The sequence below is a fragment of the Triturus cristatus genome, chromosome 3_2, assembly GCF_964204655.1.
Source record: "Triturus cristatus chromosome 3_2, aTriCri1.1, whole genome shotgun sequence".
Classification (NCBI taxonomy): domain Eukaryota; kingdom Metazoa; phylum Chordata; class Amphibia; order Caudata; family Salamandridae; genus Triturus; species Triturus cristatus.
In genome coordinates this window covers 643,862,253-643,879,850 of record NC_140584.1, presented here as the reverse complement: position 1 = coordinate 643,879,850, position 17,598 = coordinate 643,862,253, and the positions used below count along the sequence as shown (strand labels likewise).

The 17,598-nt window shown below is 42.6% G+C and overlaps 1 protein-coding gene across 2 annotated transcripts in view; it reads left to right on the top strand.

Moving 5' to 3' along the window:
- Positions 1 to 17,598, top strand: part of LOC146857878 (uncharacterized) — a 1,488,219-nt gene that overhangs the window by 808,542 nt on the left and 662,079 nt on the right. For both annotated transcript variants that reach the window (XM_085648588.1, XM_085648587.1), the window contains exon 7: positions 4,952 to 5,030. In XM_085648588.1, coding sequence (XP_085504714.1) covers positions 4,952 to 5,030 — 79 coding nt within the window. The remainder of the gene's footprint in view (positions 1 to 4,951; positions 5,031 to 17,598) is intronic.

Sequence of the window (17,598 nt, the reverse complement as noted above, 5' to 3'; positions counted from 1 at the left end):
GTTTACAATGCATGAATTCTCAAGACCAAAGGTGAATCAAAAGATCAGGCCAAGGAAACTACTTAGACATGAACAGGGATAGCGTTGACGTTTCGACCCAAACATAAGCGCAGAATGAAATGCGTCTTGGCGGGTCTTCTTTAGGTCTGGAGAAGCCAAGAAGGACAGCCAAATGGTGGTAGCGTGGAGGAATATGTCACAATTTAAGAGGTGCTGGTAGAGTATCCAACAACCAGTATTTCAAAATTCCTTTTCAAAATTCCTTTTGTAGAGTGAGCCAACGTAAAATCCACCATCCTGTCCAAAATTGGTATCCCAAACTCCAATAGTATCTTTCCCTTTGTTCGTAAAGATCCACCATCTGGTTGGGATCTTGTCTGAGGTTATTCCTGGTAAGCATGGTAATCTTGAGAATGAGTCCCCATTCAATCAGAGTCTCATTAGATGAATACAATGCAGGAGTCCTGTCACTGCTGAACGAAGGTAAAAAGATACTATCGGAGTTTGGGATACCAATTTTGAACCCCACATAATTAATGAAGTTATTCACAATAATAGCCTTGCCCAAGATTCCTAACGGATGGTGGATTTTACGTTGGCTCACTCTACAAAAGGAATTTTGAGAAGGAATTTTGAATTCTATGGCACCAATTATTTATAAAGGTGAATTTTTGATTACTGGTTGTTGGATACTCTACCAGGATCTCTGAATTTGTGACATATTCCTGCACGCCACCACCATTTGGCTGTTCTTCTTGGCTTCTCCAGTCCTGAAGAAGGCCCACCAAGACGCATTGCATTCTGCGCTTTTGTTTAGGGGAAAACGTCGACGCTATCCCTGTTCATGTCTAAGCAGTTTCCTTGACCTGATCTTTTGATTCACCTTTGGTCTTGAGAATTCATGCGTTGTAACTTAATATAGGGCATAACCGATTAATTAGATCTATCTTTGTACGCCACCTGTATCTGTCATGTATGTAGCTCACTTTTGACTTCACTTTTGTCACTTTTTTGCACTTATTTTCACAAAAGTCAATTTTTTACTCGCCAATACCAAATATACTTGTGACAGCCATATATACCTTGAATAAGATAAAAAGTTGTTACATTATCCCTTGCTGTGTTCTTACCATATAACTGTTCTCTTATAATTAATTTGTTTAATGCTATGTAAAATTATCTGTGGTATTGTATAAATTACTTGAAACACAGCAATTGCATCACCCGACAGAACCAACTGTTGCTATAGTACTAATACCCAGGTTGTGAGGGACACAGGGTTATCCCATTTTCTTTAATGGCAAAACTAAGTTAAAGCAGTTATGCAGTACTGAAGTTCATGCAGTTATGAATGGAGAAAAGTCTCCTACATGCTACCAATCAGCACATTGCTGCATGATGTTGAGCATAGGGCCTTCTGATTGTTAGTCGCTCCTGTTCCTCTGCACCTATGGGGACTCAGTGAGGTCTCTTATAAATATCTACTATCATGGAGGGCAGGTGTTGGGGATCTAGGAAACTGTATAGTGTGTGGTATGTTAAATTAGGGGTGTTTCTTCATGGACTCATGGATGCCAGGTATGCTGTCTCAACTCCCAGGGGCAGCCCATCCCTATATCTATGGAGATGGTGTTTGAGGTCTGTGCACACATGCTACAAGTTCCACAGGGGCAATGCCCTTTGATCGTTGGGAGGTTCCAAAGTGTGTTTTGTTGGGATACCTGTTTTATGCATGGTCTTGTGTGGACTAACTGGTCCTTGAGGTTGGCAGTACGCTTGAAGGCAAACATCGGTTTAGTTAGGTTGCAATTGCCTTTGTTCAAAATGTACCAGTTCTTGTTTATGCTTTTTTGCAGGAGACTTGACTTACTACTGAAAGTACTGACACAGATCAATCTCTGTGTGGATTCTTTTGCAGGATGTGGCTCAAGAAGAAATCACGATGTTTATTGTGCTCTCTTTTCATAGATGTTTGGACCAGTGAATAGGGGTATTGTCGGTCCAGAAGGTGACCTGCCAGGGTTTAGGCATGCTTTTTGTATGTCCCCACCTCAGAACAGTTTTGCCGGCTCCTCAGGAATTGGCCAAATGGTAAATTATCCCGTAGGGATCTGGGATGGTAGCTTGAGTAAGAAAGGAGCGAGTTCTTTGCCATAGGTTTTGTGTACAATTCTGTACTTAGACTACCTTTCGTTGTGTAGATCAGGAGATCCAGAAATGGGAGTTGCTCTTTACTGAATTCACAAGTGAACTTTAGGAGTTCATTGCAAGAATTGAGCCAGATGTGGAAGCCCTAATATCTTCAAAACTACCTTGGAATATTACAAGAATGTCGTCAATGTAATGTTTCCAGAGACAGATGTTAGACTGGAAGGGGTTGCTCGATGTCAAGATGGTATCGCCTTTAATCGAATGGACGTATAAATTCGCCAGGCCCATCGAAGTACCCAAGATCTGAAGGAACAGTGTCTCCTCAAACTGAAAAAAAGTTTTCTTTCATGGCCAGAATGGCGCATTTCATAATAAAAAACACAGGAGTGAGGGTTTCCAGTTCTGTGTCGTTGAGTAGCGTCTCAACTGTACATAGAGTCTGATCTTGTGGTATATAGGTGTATAATGATTCTACCTCAAATGAGACTAGGAAATCTGTGTCTTTATTAAACTCCAGACCTTTCAGTACTCAAAGGACATCTTTAGTATACTGGAGGTACATCAGCATTTTCTTGACGATTGGTCTGAAGAAGAAGTTGACGAACTGGGTGAGTGGTTCCAAAAGGGAACCAATCCCTGAGATTATGGGTCTGCCAGGGGGTGGTCTTTGTGGTTTATGAATCTTGGGAAGTGTGTAAAAATACGTGATCACAGGATTCGTATTGACCAAGAAGTCAGTCACTTTTGAGGTGATCCAGCCTTCTTCCTTAGCCTCATTCACAAGATTGACTATGGTGTTGAGCAGTCTCTTCGTTGGATCCATCTTGAGTGGCTTGTATGCACTGGAAACCGGAAGTTGTTTTAAGCACTCCTCCCGATAGGAGGAGGTGTCCATCAGAACAATACCGCCTCCCTTATCGGCGGGTTTGATGTTTCATCTTTTGTCAGCCTTTCCAGCGCTTCTTGTTCCAATCACGAGAGGTTTCTGAAAATAGAACGTTGGTTTTCTAGCCCCTTAATAAGGTCTTGCTGAAATGCCTTCTCAAAAGTAATAATTTCTGGAGGGATCATGTGGGGCGGTGGCATAAAGGTAGATTTCTTGCTGAGATTGGTGTTGGGCGGGGTGTCCCCAGTAGTGGAATTTGTATCAGCAGTAAAGAAAATTTTCAGCCTCACTTTCCTGAAAAATTGGGCAATTTCTTGATTCAACAGGAACTGGTCACCCTCATATGTGGGGACATAGACAAGTCCTTTATTAAGGAGCTGTGTCTCAATTGTGTCAAGAACACGCTGACTCAAATTCATGATTAGATAGTCTTCTTGCTTCTTGGGGTCGTCGTTATGTTCATGCTCCATATCATCCGTGCCGGTTGGAACCCTACTCATTATAACCATCATGTCATATCCCTGCTCGACCCTGGTTGGATCACAGTCCTGTTCGTACTCTCACCATTGACATCATCAAATTATATCAATATGATAGTACAGGAAGTCTGTGGCTAAGTCTACATTCGCTAAATATATTTGTAATCAAAACACAGCTCTCTAGGCTTAATAGTTCACATTTGTACAAGGCCTATACCGAAAGTGATGTGATTATGAAAGGAGAAATTGCTACTGTGGTATTCAATGGTAAAACCATGCAAAGTCTGCCTTTCAAATTACTGATAGACTGTAAGGAAATAGTGCATGTGTGTTACTATAACTACATCGGTAATTACGAAAAGGTAGATTTCAAACAGGAGCTCGGTGCAGGGCCTGGGCATGTACCAGGCTCTGTGCTAAACACCTCATGTGCATGGCTAAAAGCAGAGAATAACCAGTTACATTAAAAAAGCGGCTCAGTGCATATTTCTCTGCGCCCTACCTTTGGTATTCAAAGCAATATCGGAGGCTCATTACAGTGTTTGAATTGTCTTGTGTGTTTTTTTACACTTCCTGAAACTTTTAAGTCAGAAGAGATGTGCGAGTCAGACGCAAAATCTCAGTAGAACTCGGCACCAAAAAAGGTTCACGAGCTCGTCTTTTCATTATGACTCGGAAGTCACTTGACATTTTTAGATACTTTTTTCTCTTGTTGGTTTTGAATTTTTCACACATTTGGGTACCACTGAGCATGCCCTGGGTTCAGTCACGTCTGGGGTTGGTCATCCATGGCTGTGGACAATTTTTTGTCCACAGCACGAAACTCACGAGTCGGAGCTGACTCGCCAGTTTCACGATGGCAGAAAAAAAGTCCAGAGTCCTTATCCAGCAAATCATATTTGCTAAAGAAAACTCTAGCTCAAATCAATCAAAATAATATTTCCAGAGTATGTATTGCATTATGCTACATAATTTGCCATTTTGCCACGTAAGTTAGATATGTTTACAGTATAATTTGTTCCTCCACTGGGGCCTAATACTAGTGCTCCTGCAATGGGAAAAGTCTGCAGAGTGGATTAGGAGATGTCATTATATATTTATGAAACCAATATTTCACAGGGACCTTTGAAATACTTTCCATGTTTCACAGGGCACTATGAAATGTGGGAATATATACCATTGTGTTTTGTGCACTAAAAGCTCACAAACCTTAATATTTAAAAACAGAGAAGAGAATCGGTGACATCAGCCGCCTCTGTACAGTTACCTAATAAGTACGATGTCCCTGGCCAGCGTACACAACTCCAGAGACTTTCTGTCTCTTTCATGTATGTACTCATATGTTTGTTCGTTTTCTCACGCTCTCACTACTCTGTCCCTTAGTTTCTTAGGCTGTCTCTCACACTCACAAATGTGTCTTTATTTTCCCTTTTAGCTGTGAACCAAGAGATATGATGCTCCCTCAGGATGGCAGAGTAAGCAGCACCGCCAAGACCCCCAGGGATGTCTATGAGGTAAGAGGCCTATACTCTGAACTTCGCCTATTTTTGTAACCAGTAATTGAAAGTCCCATGAGGGATTTTAAATTTCTTAGGTACCATCTGCAGTGTAACTCACCCCTTTATGGTGGTGTGAATTTTAAGGTAAATGTAATGCTTGCAAAAAGTGCCAAATTAAAGGTAATGGATATTTACATCCCTCCCACGGTACCACAGTCTTCAGGACCTAGCTACAGTCTTCAGTGCATTCTATCCTGCTTAAGTGAAGGCGGGTGAAGCAATACAAACATGAGATTCAATATAGCCCTCCATGTCATCCACTCCTTCCATATTCTGACTTCCTCCAACTCTTTCCTTCACCAGGACTGACATGGTCTACACCGTAATGAGTTCCTAGAGTGGCTTAATACGAGGGACAAATATCTCAAGTTCACAATGACAGTGAAAAAAGACTTCATCACTTTCTTGGATTTAAAAATCTGGCCATCCAATGGCTCATTAAAGACGGAAGTTTTTTATAAACCTACTGATGTAAACAATCTTTTGAGATATGATAGCTTTCATCCAAAGACCCTCAAAGACAATCTGCCTGTAGGACAGTTCCTGAGGCTTAGAAGAAACTGTTCAGATAAAGAAACCTATGAAGTCCATGCAGAAAAACTTACACAAAAACTAACAACAAAATTCTATCCTAAATAATTGGTAAAACAAGCATACAAAAGGGCCAAAAATAACTCACGGGATGGTTTATTAGAAACATACCAAAAACCTGAGAACAAAAGATTAGTATGTGTAACCACCTATGGAACAATATCCAATAAGGTGAAAAGAATAATCCTACGACACTGGAAAACCCTAAATTCAGGTTTTTTTAAAATGGAAATACCAATGTTTGCTTTCAAAAGAGGAAAATCCCTACGGGATTCGCTGGTCCATACACGCCCTAGAAAGAACAATGCAAGGTAGAAGACAACAAACTAACACGTTATGGAACCTCCCCGAAGTTGTGGGACATTTCCCATGTGGTACATGTAACATATGTTGTCTGACAAAAGCTAGCAAAGAGATCAATTTGGGTCTGAAAACACCCTGGGAACAGAGGAATTTCACAAATTGCAACAGCCAGAATGTTGTATATACAATGACCTGCATATGTAATCTGAGCTACATTGGCATGACCACTCGGAAAGTAAAGATAAGAATAAATGAATATCGGAGCAGTTTCAGATGTGGAAAAACCGTCACAAAAAATGATGCGTCATTTTCAAACAACATGGAAAATGACTTTACATGGTCAGTGATTGAAAGATTGCCAAATACATGCACTGAAAAACAACTTTTAAAACTTGAACAAAGGTGGATTTATCGGCTATCAAGTGCAATACAGGGTTTAAATGAGGAAATCCCGTGGACATCACTGACATAAGATGATGAAAAAGCACGTTAAATACGGTCATTTCTTTGATGTTCCTGACTGTGATAATCATTGAAAAATAATAAAAGGCTTTTAGTGCATTTTAAAATCCACGAAAATAATATTTATAACCAGTTGGATATACATGACTAAATAAAAAAGAGCATTAAATGGATAAAATGGCCAAAATAAAACTAAAAAAGCCATCATCACCGATATGGCCTTTATACTATACAAAATTGGGCAAAGAAATAAAAAATACCTAAGGGGCCCCCAAAAATAGAATCCTGATAATACGATCGAAATCATGTGCCCGAGGTATATGGAATCTTGATTCTCAGACCGGCATATTATATCGTGGTCTCTTCTTTACTGTGTAAAAAAAAGCTCAGTATTAGTAGCGGTTGCCGAATACATAATAGCATGTAATAAATCGTATTGACTACTGCAAGATACGATGACAAACAAACCAAAAGAACGGGGGTATACAAGATAAAATAAAAAGACAAATATTGCATGCGATCTGAAATACATCTAAGCATTGCAAATATTACCGTACTTCGGCACACTACGTTTCCCAGAAACCCGCACGCACCGGAAATATCGAAAATATTTGTATGATGTTCGGGGACAGGAAGTAGACATGGAATTATGCCCCGACAATGTACAGACGTATAGAATTACAAGAAAGTATAAAAAAACGCAGTTTCGCCTGTAAAACACCTCGACGGCGGGCGGTGTGTAGAATTAGGTACCGACACGGTGGTCGATCTTTGACGAAGTAAGTAAGGCATGAGTGAAAGATGAAAGGAGTGTTTTGACATCGATACGCCTTGACTATGTTTTAAAAAACTCTGCCTGTTTTGACTCCGTGACACAAAAGCAAAATAGTGAGAAGTGTCTGAATTTAAGATCGATTGAGTTTTTAAAAAGTTGTTTTTTGAATGCTTTCAAAATGATTAACGGGCGTTTCAGAGAGGAAGCAGCAAGAGGAGCTGTGTAACATTAGTCAAATATTACTACCAGTCGGTGTTTTTTCTTAGACACTGAAACTGCAGGGAAATGTCTGACCTTTAAAGTCGGGATCCCAAAATAAAATACAATCGGAGCCATGTTTACTCTGTATACGGCGATATATATTGTACCGCGGTTTTGTAAAAAGAATGAAGAGGTTAAATAACCTAACAACAGAAAAGCTACCAGGATATACAAGAACTGCAAAAACTAACTAAGTAGACCCGTACTACAGAATAGGTTGGATGACACTGAATGAGATGTGTGAAGACAGATATTTTGGCAAAATCGGCATATACTACGTGGTTTACAACAGAAATTACCATGAATTGAATTCATGCAGACGAGTGGGTGTTCCAAGTGGAGATACAAAATGTAAATTCGGAGTATAATAATACCACCGAAATTCAAACCCCCCCCCCTTTTTTTCTAGTGTGTGACTACAAGACGACACCGTGACACACAAGACTTGCATGGTGCTCAATAGTACCATACAGTAGGTGAGATTTAGAAGTAAAAAATATAAAAGCACTATGTCCGCCTGCATGGTACAAAAAAAAGGGACCACTACCACGGGAGTGGGAGATATCCAGATCACGAATGAGTGTAACACTAAGCATGCTCGAGATATGATAAACACACACGAGTGCGAGTACAGTGGTTTTTCACACAATTGTGGTGGTAGTGTGAATGATCACTAATACCCACACTGTTTGGTTTCCCACTAACATATAGCGTACTGACGGAAATTATAGAGAAAAAGATAAATATTGAGGTAGTAGCATGAGCAACAAGTCCTGGTTTGTAAAAACACACGATGTGCAAAAGAGGCATTTAACCGGGGTGCACATATAGATTCTAAAACTTGAATGACACAAAGGAATATCACATGAAATTACTGGTAATAATTTCTAAATAATTGTCTGTATATGCTTATTCTCTTTTTTATCTTGTAGAAATTCTACTGGATATCTCTTCAGACAATTAGGTGAGTGCAATAGGCCTCATCAATAGTTGCATGAAATAATTGCTTAACACTTGGCAGGGACTTTAAATAGAGTAGATACCATAGCCCTGACGAAGGCCCCAGACCCGATAGGGCAAATATCAAGGGCCGAAACATGTTGGCAGTATAAGGGGGTATATTTGAAAAAATTGTTTTAAAAAAAAAACCAATTTACGTTTTTTTAAATATACCACGGGTACCCTAGAATAAAGTTGCATAAGTGGGTATACCTGTAGGTATTTTTAATATATCACCTATCTGGTTCCCTGCTTAATCAGTTGTTATTTTATATAGGAACTCCCAGAATATCTTTGGTTGAGTCCGCCCAGGTAGTACCATCGTACCTGGGTGTGGAAAGACACCTGTGATGAAGCATGTCACTATTAGTGAGTGAGGCGTCTTCTCCAATATCTTGGGATATTCCACCTCATTAAGTATCCAGGGGACAGAATAACTGCCCAAGGATTACTTGATTTGCTATCTGGTCTTTCCATAAAAACTGTATACTCATATGGGATAACAGAAAACAACAGTTGCCTACAGTGATAATAAACTCTTTAGGAGACTGCAACTGTGCTGCTCTTCTCTCACTCTCTTTCGTGAAAAAAAGAAAACAAACCTTTTCCCATGTACCTTGCTCACAGCATGTGTTTTTGCAGTCACAACTATTGTTTAAAGTTGTCTAACATAACAAATGAAAGGCACCATTGTCCGAGATTATATAAAAAATACATTTAAGGCGTAATGTAAATATGGCCATTTTGGTCGCTTTTTAGACACCCATAAGCTGAAATAAGTGAAAGGAAACATTTCCCATGTACCTTGCACACATCCTGAGTTTTCGCATTCTTAAGTATTGGTTAAAGCTGTCTAACTTAAGAATTGAAAGCAGCATTGCTCCAGGTGGAATAATGATACGTTTAAAGCTGAATGTAAATGTTGCCATCTTGGTTGCCTTTTGGATACCCATAAGCTAAATTAATTGAAGGGCATCCCATCTCCACAGACAACCTCTCCACAACAGAACTCACATCACACTACAATACAACTATGACTTCCATTCTGGACCAAATAGTCCCCTTGAAACAGAAAAAGAGTCAGGAACACTCCATCTAGATCCTGGTTCAACACTGACTTAAACTCTGAAAGAAGACAGCCAAGAGCTGCCGAAAGCCTCTGGCAGAACAACCTGTCTACAATTCTCCTTGATCAACTCAAATCAGTATGCAGAAAATATAAAAAACACATCAAGAATGAAAAAACTCCCTTCTTTTGTAATGCTCTTGACAAACGCAAAAAACAGGCCGAAAGAACTCTTCAGTCTCATTAAGCAACAAACGTCCAAAGCCCCTCATCCTCAGTTCAGGCCTTCAAAGACCTTTGTGATAGCTTTTCCAATTTCTCCAGTATTGAATCTTTCATAGATTCACATGCTTGTATCTTCCCCGTCGTCATGGTAACAGAATGACCACAGCAGTATAAGAAAACTGCATAGCAAAATCCCATAGGGAATCATCTTATTTGGTAACCAAATCTCATCATTATGTGGTCCAAAACTCAGCCAATCGGCTGCTAGCCCTGCCCTCACACTCCCCAGCAGAGCCTTCCTGCCTCAGATTTCCAACCGCCTTCGTGTGAAGAGGAGTCTCCCTGAGCCTTGCTCAGTTTTTCTGTTCCAGTGTGAACTTTTGACCCCTGGTTCTTCTAATTACCTTCTACTTGCTGGTTTAAGGTATTGTGCTTCATCTTTACTACTACAATATGGCTGAAAGCTCTAAGAAGAGGCTTTTCAGGCCCTGCAGATCCTGTGGAAAGCCTAGATTATTCTCTGAGGACCCACATAAGGACTGTTTATATTGCTTGCACCCTAATCATGTGCCTAAGGACTGTAAACATTGCAGAACCTTTTCTGCGAAGACCCTGCGTGACAGGGAGGCACGCCTTCTGCTGTGGCTTCAGAAAAAGAAGGTCACTTCAGACTCTGATTCTGAGGAGGATTCAAAGTCTACAAAGAAGAGAAAATCTTCAACTTTGGAGGATGTTTCAGAGGTAAAAAAGCAAAAAACGAAAGACAAAGGGGCTCCTGCGTCTTCTTTACCTCATACTCCTCTTAAGAAATCTAAGGAGTCAAGAGAGATTTCCTCAGCCCCGTCGACGAAGATTAGAGCGTCGCCGGCGCTTATTACTTTGAAACCGTCGACGACTCCGTCGACGGCGACCATATCGACGACGACTCCGTCGACGACTACCATATCGACGTCGACAGCGGCATCGACGACGACGAACACCTTGTCGTCGAAAAAACACCCGTCGACGATTCCGTCGACGGCTACAATGCCTACGTCGACGAAGACTTCGTCGTCGACGACTACGGCGTCGACGATAATGCAGCTTACACCGACGACGAGGTCGACGACGGTTCCGTCGACGGGAGCTTTCAAATCCCCTAAGGTGAAGAAAATAACATTGAAGTCTATGGCGTTGTCGACGGGCTCGTCGACGAAGCAGACTAAATCTACGGATTTTACAGCGTGGACGAAAATTTCTCCGCTTCCACCTTCAACTTTACTAGACTTACAGTCCGATGAGGAGGACTCTTCAGGAGTGGCTTATAGTCCTTCCCAACTTCGCATAAAGAGTCAGGAAACAGATGAGGATGAATTCCACGAGGTACAAGAAGTCTTCTCATTTCAGGACCGTCCACCGAAAGATTCACAGAGGTATGAATCTTTTCAGGAGTCTTATGCCTACGAGGAGGAGGAAGAGCCTCAGCATACTTCGAGAGAGGACTCTATTTCCATACCAGGGTCCTTGGTGACTGACTTGCGCCTCATGATCAACGATTACTATCGTCGTTTCCCGGAGGCAAACTCTCAAATGCCACAGACGGTGGAGAAGCCGGCACAGGTACGACCACCTCACTCGTCTCCCAAAGCTTCCACTCAGAAAATCCGATCTCCACCGATTATGACTATCAGAGATGACCTAGAGGACAGTGATCCCGATCAACTAGAAGAAGGAGAACTCCTTCAAGACAAGCAGGGTGACGATGAATGGGATCAGTATATTCTCCCAACTACGCCGTCGACATCTCCAACACCGGCAAACTCTCCGCCTCAAGATATAGGCGGATTCCATGACATCATGGAGAAAGCATCAAAGCGTTTTGATCTTCCTATTCCTGTTCAGGAAGCTGAATGCTTTCTTTATGACTTTAAGGAGGAGTCACGCAAGTCTATGCGATCCATTCCAATAATCGACCATATTTGGGAAGAGGGCTTGAAGATAATGAAGAACCCAGCTTCGGTGCCTGCTTCAGTACCTAGAATAGACAAAAAATATAGGGCTCCGGAATCGTCTCCGGCCTGTTTAATTGGTCATCCTCGACCAGACTCTGTGGTGACGCAGGCCGCCCAACGAAACTCAAAGAATCCGGTTTCAGCATCAATGGTTCCCCCGGACAAGGATGGAGGAAGAATGGACGGTGCAGGGAAGCGCTTTGCAGTAATGGCAGCGTCCTCAATAAAGGCCTCTAATTCATTAGCCCTCATCAGCAGATTTAACCGGCAGATGTGGTGCGATATCGCTCCCTTGCTTTCCCATCTTCCAGACGATAAAAAAGAGGAAGCAGCTGCTATACTTCAGGATGGGGCTAGAGCAGCATCTGAGTCCATTGACATCGCTATGGATTTGTCCTCAGTGGCTTTTCGTCAGATGGCAGGTGCAGTAGCCCTGCGGAGGCAAGGATGGCTGAAGGCCACCTCCTTCAGACCGGAGGTACAGGCCAAGATAGTAGACATGCCTTTTGATGGAGAGAACCTGTTCGGGAAACACGTCGATGAGGCCCTCCAAAGCATCAAAACGGACACAGATACAGCGCGGGCGCTGGGATCTCTACAACAGGGCAGGTTTCAGTCCTTTCGGAGGAGAGGATCCCGAGGACAATTTACACAACGATCCTCGTTCCAGTCGAACAGGTATCAGCCATACCAGCAGCAGGGTTCTCGACAGTACTCGAGCAATCAACAATATCGACCTTCGAATAACTATCAACAGCAGTCCAGAGGAAGGTCTTCTACGAGAGGGAAGTCCCAGCAGTCCAACCGACGTCAATGACTTCTCCACATCCGCCACTTGCCCAACAAGCAGCGCCCATTACCTGACTCCATTTTACCCAGCTTGGCTGTCAATAACATCGGACAGATGGGTTTTAGATGTAATTCAACATGGCCATACTCTGGAATTCGTAGAAAAGCCTCCAAATCAGCCTCCTATTCGCAGGAGACAAGAACATCTATCAGCCCTCAAAGCGGAAGTGATGGCCTTATTGCAAAAGGAGGCGATAGAGGAAGTTCCTCATCTTCAACGCGGGAAAGGCTATTACTCGCATTTCTTTCTCATAAAAAAGAAGGACACATCAAAATGGAGGCAGATAATGGACCTCAGAGGTCTCAACAAATTTATTCAAAAGAAATCATTCCGGATGTTATCCCTGCAGGAAATTCTTCTCCTAATTGGCAGAGGAGATTATTTGGCGTCCCTGGACCTCTTAGATGCTTATTTTCACGTTCCAATCCACGTAAGACACAGAAAATTTCTACGCTTCATGGTGGCGGAGCGCCATTACCAGTTCAAGGTCTTACCTTTCGGGCTAAAGTCGGCACCGAGAACCTTTACAAAATGTATGGCGCCAATTGCGGCCCACCTGCGTCTCCAAGGTCATCAGATCTTCCCTTATCTGGACGATTGGCTTATCAAGGGAAGTTCGTTCAGAGATACCCTTCGCTCCCTTCACGTTTGCATGGAGCTTTTCGATCAGCTGGGTCTCAGAGTCAACTTAGAGAAATCACATCTCAGACCAGCGCAGTCCATTCAATTTCTGGGTGCTCTAATCTGCACGGAGGAGGCCAAAGCTTACCCGTCAGAGGAGCGCATTCAAAAGATCATACGGTTGTCAACACAATTACAAAGAAAAAAGTCCGGTTCAGTGAGGGTTTACAAGTCATTGATGGGAATGATGTCCTCTTGTATCCCCCTACTCCCAAATTGCAGGTTCCGCATGAGACCTATACAAGAACTGCTAGACGAGCAATGGCTCCAGTCGCAGGGATCCTTCGACGATTGCATAATAATCACCCCTCGGATCAGAGACACCCTGTCATGGTGGAAAATCAGGGATCATTTGGAGGAAGGACTGACCTTCGAAATTCAAACCTACAGTTTCGTAATGATAACGGATGCTTCTCTCCAAGGGTGGGGAGCGCATCTCCAGGAGCTCGAAATTCAGGGTCACTGGTCAAAGTACGAAACGCAGCTCCACATCAACTTGCTAGAGCTGAGGGCCGTGTTTTTGGGACTCAAAGCTTTCCTTCCCAGAATTCGCGGATCTACGGTTCTGGTGAAGACGGACAGCTCAACTTCTATGTTTTACCTGCTAAAACAAGGGGGCACAAAGTCGAAACTTCTGTCACAAGAAGCACAGGCCATTTGGAAATGGCTTCTAGCTCACAACGTATCACTGCAAGTGCAACATATTGCAGGAGTGGACAACATAAGGGCAGATATTTTGAGCAGATCTCCCGAAATCTCCCACGAGTGGGAAATACATCAGAAGCACCTCTCCAAAGTTTTCAAAGTATGGGGCACGCCAAGGCTAGACTTATTCGCGGACCGCCACAATTCAAAATGCAAGAACTTTGCAAGCAGGTTTCCGCAGAAGGGATCGTGGGGCAATGCGCTACAGATATGCTGGACAGGAATGTTTGCATATGCGTTTCCCCCATTTCCTCTGATATTGAGAGTCTTAAGGAAAATGAAATCAGAACCGTGTCATCTGATTCTGATTGCACCAGCATGGCCGAGACAAGCATGGTTCTCCGAACTTCTTAGGCTATCAATGACACCAAGGATACAGTTCCCGTTAACACAGGATCTGATAACTATGCACAATGGCCAGATACTGCATCCAAATCTGAAATCGCTCAGCTTGTCAGCATGGAACCTCACGAGCATGAATTCCACCTCTTAAAGATCCCTCAGGACTGCAAAGACATTCTGTCACGATCCCGGGCAGTATCCACAAACAAAACATATACGGCGAAATGGAAAAGGTTCTGTCACTGGTGCGCAGCTAACAATTTGCACCCATTTCGGGTCTCGTCTGCCCAGATTCTTCCATACCTGTTGACATTGGCCAAATCCGGACTCTCTCATATGTCCATAAAGGTACATCTGGCCGCAATTTCAAGATACACCAGAGATCCTGGCCGTCCTTCTCTTTGGTCCCAAAGAGTCATTAAGGAATTCCTCAGAGGGCTCTTCAGAATGTTCCCTCCTGTTCGAACACCGATTGTTCCTTGGCAACTGAATACAGTTCTTACGCAGTTGATGAAACCGCCCTTTGAACCCATCCATAAGGCGGAGTTGCAGTTTGTCTCATGGAAGACGGCGTTATTGTTAGCACTTACATCAGCAAGAAGAGTCAGCGAGATTCAGGCCTTCTCAATCGCAGAACCATTCCTACAATTCAGGCAGGACAGAGTGATTCTCAGGACGAATCCCAAATTTATTCCTAAAGTCCCCTCCAGCTTTCACCTAAATGAGCCAATAGTTTTGCCTACATTTTGTAAGGACCGTCAACAGCGGCGGAAAGAGCGTTGCACTCTTTAGACATCAAACGATGTCTCAAATTCTATATCGACAAGACCAAAGCATTCAGAAAAACAAACCAGCTTTTCGTAGCCTTTGCCGGCCCCAGGAAAGGGGTGGCACTTTCCAGAGCCAGTATCTCGAGATGGATATCGTCAGCAATATCCTTGTGTCATACCAAAGCTGGAAGGCCTTTGCAATCCAAAGTACGTGCACACTCAACGAGGAAGATGGCAACTTCTACGGCCCTATTTGCGGGAGTGCCATTGCCAGACATTTGTAGAGCTGCGACATGGAAGAATGCGCACACCTTTACTAGACATTATTGTCTGGACGCAGCGTGGAAAAAGGATGCAGCAGTGGGACAAGCAGTTCTACGGCACCTATTTCATTAAGGTATTTATCATGGATTATAACACTGTATATGTGCAGATATATGTATGGTTACACAAATTTTCAAATACTGCAATGTATGTTAACATTCTACCCAAAAGAGCAGAGCCCACGTTTATTGGGGGGTTCTAGCCTGGAAATGCAGTTTGGGATGAGTACTGCTTACTATTCTGATACAAGCATGTGAATCTATGAAAGATTCAATACTGGAGAAAGAACTAGTTACTTACCTGTACACTATGGTTCTCCAGTATTATCTTTCATAGATTCACATGCGGCCCGCCCACCTCCCCATTTCTCAGGCAGAACCTCATTGTCTCTAAGAGTATTCTAGTCTCGCACTCGGGGCTGGAAATCTGAGGCAGGAAGGCTCTGCTGGGGAGTGTGAGGGCAGGGCTAGCAGCCGATTGGCTGAGTTTTGGACCACATAATGATGAGATTTGGTTACCAAATAAGATGATTCCCTATGGGATTTTGCTATGCAGTTTTCTTATACTGCTGTGGTCATTCTGTTACCGTGAGACTCCCACCATGACGACGGGGAAGATACAAGCATGTGAATCTATGAAAGATAATACTGGAGAACCATAGTGTACAGGTAAGTAACTAGTTCTTTCTTTCATGATAAAATGTCCAAGATTGAGCTCTCCCAGGACAATCACTGCAGTCCCCCTACCGAAGCTCACCCATTAAGACAGAAGATATCACACCCAAACACCCCCAAACAATTGGAAATTTCTTCAGCGGGAAAGAAGATAACATCACAGAAGGTGATACTCCCCTACGACCAAAATCCACTTTCTGCCCAATGAACCATCAGATACCAATTGAGATCCTAACTTTTGAACAGGCAGTGATGGGCGAAATTGAAGACATCAAAATCCGAGCAAAGAAACCATTCATGAACATGACCAAAACAGAGAAATTAGCACTTGAAGACCTAAGACACAATGAAAACCTCGTAGTCAAACCGGCTGATAAAGGAGGCGGGATTGTTCTCCTGAACAAAGAAAACTACGATCAACAATGCAACGAACTTCTATCTGATGCCAAGTTCTACAAGATCATTAGAACTGACCCTACACCCAGACTACAAAAAACTATCAGCATAATGTTGGAGGAAGCGGAGACCAACAGATGGATTACAAAGAATGAGGCTGACTTTCACCGAAAATACCTTACTTCTATTCACTCCCAAAAATACACAAAGAGAGAAGACCACCACCAGGACGCCCTATCGTATCAGGTATAGGGTCGGTCCTCGAACCTTTGTCACAATTCGCAGACCATTATCTAAAACCACTGGTCCAAAAAACTCCTACTTACCTCAAGGACACACAAGATTTACTAAATCTTCTCAAAGACGAAACTTTTTCCAAGGAAACAATGCTTCTTGTTGGTTTTGATGTCGAAAGCCTATACACTAGCCTGCCCCAAAAGAAAACGATGGAGACCCTGGAGGAATTACTTTTTGAACAAATTTGGCCTCACACAACACCTAGACATTTTGTTCTGGAATGTTGTAAACTCGCACTTACCGAAAACTATTTCGAGTACAATGGAACCCTGTTTCAACAATGCCACGGTACTTCCATGGGAAGCACATTTGCTCCAAGCGTAGCAGGACTTTATGTCAGCAACTTTGAAAAAATGTTTGTACACAACATAATCAACCCTCACCGATCCAAGATTCGTTTCTGGAAACGATACATAGATGATGTCATGGTGATTTGGGAAGGCGACAAAACTAGCCTCGACCAATTCCACAAATGGATGAACATGCAAGACGATTGCCTAAAATTTACTTACACAGCAGACCAGCACCAATTAGATTTCCTAGATCTATCCATCTACATAGAGGACAATACCATCAAAACAAAGACATTTTTCAAACCCACTGCGAAAAATAGCCTCCTCTCATACAACAGCTTCCATCCACGCCCACTCAGAGAAAATTTACCCCACAGCCAATTCTTGCGCTTAAAGAGGAACTGCAGTGAATTAACAGAATATAAAACACAAGCTAAAGACCTGTGCTTGAAACTTTCCAAAAGGGATTATCCAAGCAAAATAGTGGCAAAATGCCAAAAACGAGCAAGAAACCAACC